This window comes from Microplitis demolitor, chromosome 5 (assembly GCF_026212275.2).
Source record: "Microplitis demolitor isolate Queensland-Clemson2020A chromosome 5, iyMicDemo2.1a, whole genome shotgun sequence".
Classification (NCBI taxonomy): Eukaryota; Metazoa; Arthropoda; class Insecta; order Hymenoptera; family Braconidae; genus Microplitis; species Microplitis demolitor.
The window spans coordinates 982502-992748 of NC_068549.1; the positions used below are offsets into that span (position 1 = coordinate 982502).

Here is a 10247-nt window from a genome sequence, read left to right on the forward strand (position 1 = left end):
CTTTAAATAAAGTAATTAAAATAAATAATAAGACTGATATTAAACATATTCACATATTTTATTAATTAATAATTATTTTTTTTACATTTATACGTTTTCACTTATTTACTTTATACTTAAATTTACACATAAATAAATATAACATTAATAATTAAATTTTATTAATGACTTTCTCTTTATCGTTTTGCGCCAACTTTGGAATTGATTGCGTCAGAATTTTTTTTGAGCGCGTTGCTGCACTTGCTTGATGACGTTGCCTGAAAAACATTTAACAATTAGATTATAAATTAAACGATATTACTAACTATGTACTAATGAGATTAATTGTCAAACTAAACGCATGAAAAATATTTAAAACAAATTAATGAATAAATGTTACAACAAAAATACATAATAGCTAATTTTTCATTGACCTATTAGATGGCTTACGAATATTCTGCGTCGATTGCATGGAAAAAAAAATAATAATACATGATTAATTACATTTTTCCTTTTAATTTGATGATTTTATCATTGATTTTTTAATAATAAGTACCTCTGATGACGGTCGTTTGAATTTTAAATATCCCATTTTGTCTAAATATCTAATGGCCATCGTTGTTCCTCCTAGAAAAAATTTTATTTTTCAATTAATACTAATAATTATTTACGTTTTTAACAATTAATATTAAATGTATTTATCAAGATTTTGAAAATTTTTTACTTTCCATCATACAGCAGTAAATAAATTTTAAATATAATATTTGCTATTACTAAATATTTTTTCTATTTTTAATATCCATCTTACGGCAGTAATTTTCGCGATTTTCAAATGTATTTGCTTAAAAAATTACATGATTGCAGTCCATCTTACAGCAACAAATTAGACTTGTTGACTGTTAACAGTTTTTTTTTATTTTTACTGGACATCTTACGGCAGTAATTTTTTTTTTTGGCGATTATTAAATATCTTCATTCAAAAAATCGTGCCCGCGGCCCATCTTACAACGAAAAATTAAAATTTTGAGTATTAAATATCAAAAATAAATGGCTTCCATCTCTACCGTCCATCTTACGGCAGTATTCATTTTTAAAACTTAATTTTTTTTTGTAAAAGTACATTTTAATCTTTAAAAATAATAAATATTTTTTTTAACGCATACAGATGCCTACAATCTATAAATACTCAATTTAATAAGAAGTCTAAATATATTTTTCAGTTTCCGAATTATTTCGTTGAAGTTACAGTTTATCAAATTTACTCCTCAACACAATAATTATAATTTAAAATCTTACTTAAAATTTTCAGAACCTATCGAGTAATTTTTTACTGTCATCATTAACAAAATAAATAAAAACGCCCACCAATTAAAATTAATTAACCTCCTGGTGTTAATTTTGTTCACAATAATTATTTATTAATCAACTCACCTACGGTGACAGTATATCTTATCGGTGTCGCCAATTTATATAGCGCATAAACAACAGCCCAATGACCAGCACCGGAATTTTCAATTAAATTAATGTATTTTTCAGGTATCATTAAATACTCCATAATAGGAATCACATCAACGCCGCTGGAATAAAAAATAAAATTTAAAGTTCATGTAAATAAATGAATCAAAAAATTACTGGTACAAACTTTTTAGCTGCAATATAAAAAATAATAACCCAACATGTGGATGTCGCAATGTGTACTGGTGCCATAATGTACCAGTAGTCTTTAAACAACTGTTTCATTTTTTGAAACACATTTTTTTTCTCTAATCCTACTCCTATTGCCGGCTCGTCCTGACTCGTCCCTTTGTTTACATCAGTTCCTGGCACTTCGTCTTTTTTTTTATCAACATTATTACTAAACTTTTTAAACAATTCATTGTTATTTGAATTTACAGATTTTACGTTCGTTAATAAATCTAATGATGAAATTGGTAAAAAATCTTTTGTAAAAGTCCTATAGTGTATTTTACTATCTGAAAAAGAAGAAATAATTATTTAAATAAATAAAGATTTTATTAATAAACAAATGAACTTACTGTAATTTAAAAAATTCCACTTCGTGGGGTCACATGGACACACTGAATTACTTGACAAAGTCCGTAGATTACTAAATGACTTAAATAAAATACTATTTATTATTGAAGTCCGCCTAATTATTATTTCCATTGTTAAAAAATTATTTATATTATTTTATTTTTCATTTATTACATCACCCAGATGTTTGTATATTTAATTAAAGCGCGCTGGTTTGAATATTTATGGGAATCAGTCATTTAATTAATTAATAAATTATTAATTTAAAAACTAATTATTGCTCATATTTTTCTTATATTTTTTCTTATATTTACTGAGGTATTTTAATTGTTTAAATATAGGAGTTTATTGCAAGACACAGGTAATTTAACACTTTGCAGGTTAGTTTTTTTCTTTATCGAACGCATGTGCGGGAACAGCTAAGTTTTTAAAAAAACGCGCGCAAAATTTAAATTTTTTTTTAGAATTTACTTAAAAAAAATTTAAACATTAAATATATAATATACAAAATAAGTATCTCGATATATTTTACATACATTTAATTATTTGGATAATTAGACATAACTTTAATCATTCTTGTTTGATAAACTTATTAATGAGTAATTAGAATCTAAAGATATATTATTTTATGGAGAAAATATAACCAAAGCTCTATAATACCCCAGTACGATTCTCAATTTTTTTCCAATTTCTAAGAAGTTATTTTTCGAATATTTAAATTTACCGCGCAGGTAATAATAATAATTTCTAAATTATTTATGAAAATAAAAATTTAAAGTATACTTTTTAGTCTCATTAATATAATTATTGTCACAAATAAATTTTAATAAAATTATTAAATTTCAATTTTAAAATTTCGCGCCAAGATGGCGCTGCCGCGTGTCACTGTATTCAACCTTCATTTTGCTAGAGCAGGGGACGAGAGAATTGCAAAATTGATTGCTTAGTGCCAACTGACGGTCCAAAAGCGGCAGTCAGTATCATAGACAGTGGCATTAGTAGTCTAGATCATTCTTTACGTTCGAATAGAAACAGTATTGCAGTGGCGTCGTGTAATTATCCATAAAAGTTATTGTTTAATTAAATTGTGCAGTGATTGTAAAATTCAAATTGTGTACAGTGTCTGTGGTGTCGTTAAGTGTTAAGTGTTCAGTGCTAGTGCAAAGAGTTGCTGATGGCTGATGCTGATACCTTCCTAGTTCCTGAGCAATCTCATCTGGCATCGTCTGGTGGGAAATAGCAGTTAAGTGACGTTTTTTAGCTGCAATACACTTGGAGCAATTTAAATGAAATCTCCAAGTGTATTAGGACACCCTTCTGCATATTATTTCTCCACCAAGGTTTGTTCAAACACTCTAGTGTTTTTTTTTTAATATTTCAAATATTTTCTATCATATTCTGCCGCCATTTTATTTCAACGTACGAATTTTAATTCGTCTCCAATTTTTATTAATTTGTGTTTTAAATATTTAAATTTACCGCGCAACTAATAATAATAATTAATAAAAAACAAACATTTCGAGTATATTTTTTAATCTGGGTTCATTCGGGAATGGTCCAGTTCTAGCTTCGTAGGCTATGATTATTCCTAAATTCAAAAATTCCCGCGATAATGTGCGCGCAGCGCTACCATGTTAAATTTTTCAAATATTTAATTACTAGTTTGAATTTCATAACCTACAAGTTTTTGGCCGAGCTTTGTGTTTTTTTGTCGAAAACAACGTTTACATATTTATATATTCATATAAATTTAATAAATATATAATAAATTTATATATATGTATACTGGTATAAATAATAAATAAAAACTCAATAGTTTTATCGTTGATATTTATGAAGATATTTAGAAAAGTGATTGATTTATAAATATTTATGAAATGGATCCGAGGTTACATCGCAGACCTGAACCTGAGAAGAGTTCTGGTGAAATGGTAACAAATGCGCTTTTAATATTAATGTTTATTATTACTACTATGTTTAATTATATTAATAAATAATTATTATTATTTGTAGATCGTAGAGTGGCTGAATGAAGCGGCAGTAAGTCAAAATGATCAGATAAAGGTTGGAAATCTTAACAAAATACAAGAGTATCTGATAAACAAAGACCCTCAGCTGATGAACATTTACCTCAATGAGGTACTGCAATTTTGTTCAGACCGTAATGCTGAAGTTAGAAAGACAATCGCTGGGTTCATTGAACAAGCCGGGTAATTATCTCATTTTAAATTAAATCTGTCCAGGCCAGAATCAAAAATTTATTTATTTATCTTTCAATTACTAGTGATAAGACACCAGAGAAAATTCCTCAGATGCTTACACCCCTGCTGCGATTGATAAACGACGAAGTGCCTGCGGTATCAAAACGCGCTGTCCGGGCCAGTGGTCGTATTCTGAGAGCCGCATTAAAGTGGATCGTCAGCAGCAGCTCGGCAGTAGTTACTCCGGAAATGGAGACCGCATGGAATCAGCTGAGCACTCTGAAGGTTCAAATAATAAATATGATTGATAGTGACAATGATGGAATTCGCACGCAGGCTGTTAAGTTCCTCGAAGGCGTGGTTCTGCTCCAGACCCACATTGATCCTGATATGCCAAAGAAACCGGGTGATTTTTCTCTGGAAGACGTGCCGTTGACTCTGAAAATAGCGCGTCGACGTAAACTTGAGGAGGAGGCTAATCATGTGATGGATTTGCTGATAAAGTTCCACGGGTCGCCGCACGTAAGTAGCGTTAATTTGATGACATGCATGGGAAGTCTCGCGCAGATAGCGAAAATGCGCCCGCAGTTTATGACAAAAGTTATTGAAGCGCTGCAGCGTCTCCAAGGAGATTTGCCACCGACTCTGTCGGACTCTCAGCTTACTAGTGTACAGAAGCAGCTCAAGACAACTCTGCTGGCTTTGATGAAGCACCCAGCCAGTATTGAGCATGTGCAGACTATTGTCAAGCAGTTGACGCAGTTGGGAGCCAAGGAACAAGACATCATGAAGGCTTACCCGAAGCCAGAAGAGATCCGTAGAATGAAAAAGCGTCAGCAGGAAGCCGCAGCTGCTGCCAGTGCTGCCAAGCGCGCGAAATTGGAGACGATAATACCGACAATCGCCGTCGAGGAGTCGGAACCTGAACCTCTCCCGGTGATAACTAAGCCTGAGTTGATTGAATTGTCCGAGAGCTTCATCACTGAACGGCTGAGCGTCGAGATAGCAACTGATCTAGTTTTGGACAGCATGACCTGGGTCCCAGACACGATGACTGCGATATTTGCACGGGAGTATCAGCCGAGTGTGTCTCCGGACTTGTTGGATCAGCGACAAGCGATCGCTAAGCTACTGGCGGCCCAAATAAAACAGGCGAAGGCTAAGAAAATAAAGAAGGACAAGGACGATGACGCGGTGATGGAAGACTTGATCAAGAATCCCACTATTTCTGTGGCTGAAGCCAAGCGCGAACGGAAGCGAGAGAAGGATCGTGAAAAGGAGAAGGAAGCCAAGGCGGTGCTGGAAGCTGAGAAGACTCTCGCAAAGCGGGCACGGATTAAAGTACTGAAGCTTGCGGAGGTTACCAAGCCGTTGTCGAGAGACACCAAGGAAAAAATGCTTCTGATGGCTGTCAATCGGATCCTACGTGCCGAGAAGAGTGCAATCTTTGGTGGAGTTGCTACAGTGCGTTCGAAAATTCTGACAACTCTTGCTGCGACTTTCAAACCGCACATCAGAGAAGCCGTCTTGCATTATATTTCGGATGATATAAGAACGCGGCTGGATCTCGCGTTAAGTTGGTTGTACGAGGAGTACGCGTTGCTTCAAGGCTTTCAAAGACGTATTACACTCAGCACAAATCCCCATGAAGCACCACGACAAGCTTATAATTTCGTCCTCTGCACTTTGGTATCAGCTATCGAGATAATTCAAGGCAAGGATCGCGACCCGCTGCTTGCAAGGCTTTATTTTGAAGCCCCTTTGATTACAGAGGACGCCGTCGAAGCGCTCAAGAGCATTTCATGCGACGAATCACGTGGTCTCGCTCCGCTTAATCTCCTCAAAGAGATGGTGATCCGAAGACCTACCAAGCAACTGGTCTTTCTGAATGTCCTGCTTTGTCATACTGGTCACGAGAAATCGGTGATACGCGATACATCTATAAATCTGGTCGTCGAACTCTACAGCCGTCCTGACCTAAGTAAACTAATAGAAGAGTACGCAGTTCTCTATCTGGGATTCCTCAGGCTGCCGAACCCACCGGAGATCGTTTTCGGACAGGACCGCGGTCGCGAGAAAATTGAGCAGCACTGGACTGAGTCGACTACTCGCGCCTGTTTGGGACTTTATTTATCGCTGCTAGAAAAACATCAAGACTTGATCCATGAACTGGCTCGGGTCTACACCTCGATGGCTGCTGATGTCAAACGAATAGTCTTAAGACTTGTAGAGAATCCCGTGCGCTCACTGGGAATGGCGAGTCCCCAGCTGCTCGCACTTGTTGAAAACTGTCCTAAGGGCGCAGAGACTCTGATCACTCGTATCATTCACATCTTGACTGAAAAGTCTGCACCAAGTGCTGAATTGGTCTCGCGAGTACGTGAGCTCTACCAGACCCGAGTCTCAGACGTCCGGTTTTTGATCCCCGTTTTGAATGGACTTACAAAGAAGGAAGTAATTGCTGCGCTGCCTAAGCTCATCAAGCTGAACCCGATCGTCGTCAAGGAAGTCTTCAACCGGCTCCTGGGTACTCACAATAATGACACCGGGATACCGCACACGTCGCCGCTGACTCCAGCCGAGCTACTAATCGCCTTGCACAATATCGACTCCAGCAAAGCCGAGTTGAAGACAGTAATAAAAACTACGTCTCTGTGCTTCGCCGAGAAGCAGGTCTTTACCCAGGAGACACTGGCGGTCGTGATCCAGCATCTGATGGAGATAAACCCGTTACCCACGTTGCTGATGCGAACTGTCATACAGAGTCTCGCTCTCTACCCGAGACTCAGTGGATTCGTCATGAATATCTTACAGAGACTGATCCTCAAGCAGGTCTGGAAGCAGCCGAAAGTCTGGGAAGGATTCGTCAAGTGCTGCGAGCGCACTCAGCCTCAAAGTTTCGCGGTAATTCTTCAGCTTCCGCCCCAGCAGCTCTCAGACGCTTTCAAGATGGCTCCGGGTCTCAGGGAGCCTCTTGTCAGTCACATTGACCAGTTTGCTGACAATCAGAAGGCCCACATATCTGCTGCCGTCATGGACGTAATTCACGGCAAACAAATCGTTGACTTGCACGACGACTTCGACATCGCGCCACCAGGAGATTTTCTTCCTGTCGAAATAAAAACGGAACTCGACGGTATCGCTGATCCCTCAGAACCAGCGCCTCCGGGCTTAGATTAATAATTTTTTAATTTATTGTAAATATATTATTTTTTTATTTTTAATGTATTAATATTAATTATAAAAAATATTTTTATTAATTAATCAGTCTTGCTTATCAGCACGAATATTAATTATTTAAATATTATATTATAATTTTTTATTTAAGTGTAATGACGTAATGGTGAATAAATTTTATCCAAAATCAACTCCTGTGTCCAATAAATCTCGTAACATGAACGAGGCTTTCTTTGGAAGGATTCTTCAACAAAAAAAAAAAAACAAATTTGAATAGTTAGTATATTGTAAAAAAGCAGGAATTAATTTTGACTACGCATGTTCGGATTCACTCCAAAATGTTTTACAGTTTAATTAATTAATTAATTAATTATTTATTTAAAACTGTACCTCAGTAAATGTCCGAGGTATAGTAAATATCCAGGAACACTAAACTCCGAATAATTTCTTCTGACGCCGTCTAAAATTTTTCGTGCCGTTTCAGACGCTGGCATTGTACCAAAATAACTTGGTATCCTGATAAAAAAATAGTTTTTTAAAATTACTTATCATTACTGTTGTAGTATTTATTAACTTACCGTAGACGAATGTCATTAGCGGCTTCACTGTCAATAATAAATGGGTAAATATGTATGAGAGTTATTATAATGTTGCTGTTTGATTGTCTGAGTTCGGCTTGAAGAGACTCGGTGAACCCTTGGATGGCGAACTGGGCAGTGGAAAAAGGAATACGGGCACTGCGACTCGCTGCTCCTGAGAAACCGGCCAGTGAGGACAATGCGACGATGTGCCCTTTGCCTAGACGTTGCATTCCTGGGAGTACTGACTCCAAAAGCTGCAGGTGTAGTAGTATTCATTTTTACATAAGTAATGTATTTATAGGTGATCTGACTTACCCAGAAGTGACTGACTACGGCGACGTCAATTGCCTCTTTTATATCTGGGGGTTTTTGTATTAGCGATCGCGAACTTGGGACTCCGCAACAATGTAACAGCATCGTTACTTCTCCTAAGTCTTTACGTATTAATTCTACGGTATTTGCTACCTGGAATTTTTATTTTTTAATTTTAATATTTAAGCTTTCAGATCAATTTTTTTTTAAATTTAAAATTCAAAAATTTCTATGAGTGTGAATGTAGCAGACATCAGACAAATTTAAAATTATAAATAATTAAGAAAAAAAATATTTAGAAAAAATGTACTTATTAATTTGAAAATTTTTTAAATGCCCATTTTTTCAAATATTATTTTATTAATTATTTACTCTATTTATTTATAATTTTGAATTTGTCTGATGTCTGCTAAATTTCTTCACTTTATCTCTGAACTAAATTTTTAAATTCTGGCCATAAAAAAATTTTTTTAAAATGACAAATAATATTTCAAATATTCAATACGTTTTTTTTAAATGTCCCATAAAAAAAAGCACATACTTGTTCCTTATCAGTAATATCACAAATATAAGGTCTGGCTATAACGGAATCACGTGCGGCCAGTTGGACAGTAGCTCTACACATTTTATCATTTTTATCAACACAAGCGACTTTGACACCCAGCTGACATAATTGCAGCGCTATTTCGCGTCCAACGCCTCTGCCGGCTCCTATTACCTGCAATCAGCATCAATCAATTTTTAATAATCACCGCTCAAAAAAAATAAACACCATAAACTCTTAATTAATACCATATTTATATTCAAATCACAACCGTCCGCGACATTACCTCACATGTTAAAATTCCGCCAATTAATAAATTATAAATAACATTATTACTATACCGTAATTATATATTACAGTACTTATATACTTACAGACTTCATAACTCGCTCATATTAATTACAATAAATTACAAAATCTCGATCTATATTTTATTAATTAAATTATAGCACCCGGATTACCATTTTAATTAATTTGAAATATATAGATCTATATAAGATCTATAAAAAAAAAAAAAATCCAAAATTACCATGGCTACTTCCCCATTGATGTTTTTCATTGCCGGTGGTCTCAATGTCCGGTAAAATGTTACAATAATTGATATTATTACTCCGAATAACAATGTTATCAAATCTAACATTAATATCATGAGTGAATATACTTTTAGCAGCATATTTTTATTATTTATTTGTTGATTTTCCTAAAAAAAAAAAAAATTGTTATTACTAATTATTCAAATTTTTTTTTTTTTAAATCAAAAAAAAATTTATTAGAATTTTTTTTCAATTTACTTACCATCTTAATCCATTAATGAATTATTAATAAAAAAAAAAAAAAAACAAAAAAAATTTAATGGTTAATTAATAGAGTAATTGATAAATTAATCGAGTAAAAAAATTTCATACCTTTATTGTTAATTAATTTGATTAATTATAAGTCCAGCTTAAATAAGTTATGAAATTTTATTTTCATAAATTTTTAGTGTAAAAATAAAAGTGATCTTTGATCGGAGAAAAAAAAATTGGCAAATTATGATAATAATAATAATAATTATCGCGCATTGATATTAAAGTTATTTAATTAAGATGAAATAAAAATCGCCGATAAATTTCCATCGGAAGATACACAAAGTCCGCGTTGCAGCTTTGTTGTGCCATGGTAATTATTTGAGTTTGATTTCACTTAAAAATTCTCTATTAATTAATTAAAAATTAATTAATAGACTGTGAAATTAATTAGCTAACAAAACGTCATTGTTTGTATATACTGAACTTTTATCGCGTTGTTGTTGTTTATTTATTTATTTAAATTAGTAACTTTGTTACAGAAGATCAAAGAGCTCATAAATACATATGACTATATATATATATATTGATACAGTATAATATGTAGATGTGATATATTTAATCGTAATTATAT

General features: G+C 33.9%; 3 protein-coding genes across 5 annotated transcripts; 1 reads left to right on the forward strand and 2 right to left on the reverse strand.

The window, feature by feature from the left end:
• Window positions 1-37: 37 nt before the first annotated feature.
• On the reverse strand, window positions 38-2406 carry LOC103569251 (uncharacterized protein C18orf19 homolog A). Of its 3 annotated transcripts, XM_008546460.3 has the most exons (6): window positions 2016-2406; window positions 1622-1952; window positions 1411-1556; window positions 536-606; window positions 414-436; window positions 38-257 (listed from the first exon to the last, which is right to left on the reverse strand). In XM_008546460.3, exons 1-6 carry the CDS (start codon window positions 2143-2145, stop codon window positions 152-154), a joined length of 807 nt encoding a protein of 268 aa, XP_008544682.1. In that variant the 5' UTR covers window positions 2146-2406; the 3' UTR covers window positions 38-151. The 3 variants fall into 3 exon arrangements, with proteins under 3 accessions (XP_008544682.1, XP_008544683.1, XP_053595351.1); XM_008546461.3 differs by lacking the exon at window positions 414-436; XM_053739376.1 differs by lacking the exon at window positions 414-436 and having other exon boundaries at window positions 169-257; window positions 484-606.
• A 1298-nt stretch (window positions 2407-3704) lies between these two features.
• LOC103569252 (symplekin) lies at window positions 3705-7582 on the forward strand. The gene is made up of 3 exons (XM_008546463.3): window positions 3705-3944; window positions 4027-4223; window positions 4298-7582. The coding sequence occupies exons 1-3, from the start codon at window positions 3891-3893 to the stop codon at window positions 7392-7394; spliced, it is 3348 nt and encodes a 1115-aa protein (XP_008544685.1). The 5' UTR covers window positions 3705-3890; the 3' UTR covers window positions 7395-7582.
• Window positions 7468-9841, reverse strand: LOC103569253 (epidermal retinol dehydrogenase 2). Its single transcript, XM_008546465.2, has 7 exons — window positions 9734-9841; window positions 9358-9528; window positions 8826-9002; window positions 8288-8437; window positions 7970-8226; window positions 7782-7907; window positions 7468-7635 (listed from the first exon to the last, which is right to left on the reverse strand). The coding sequence occupies exons 2-7, from the start codon at window positions 9499-9501 to the stop codon at window positions 7569-7571; spliced, it is 921 nt and encodes a 306-aa protein (XP_008544687.1). The 5' UTR covers window positions 9502-9528; window positions 9734-9841; the 3' UTR covers window positions 7468-7568.
• Window positions 9842-10247: the final 406 nt, after the last annotated feature.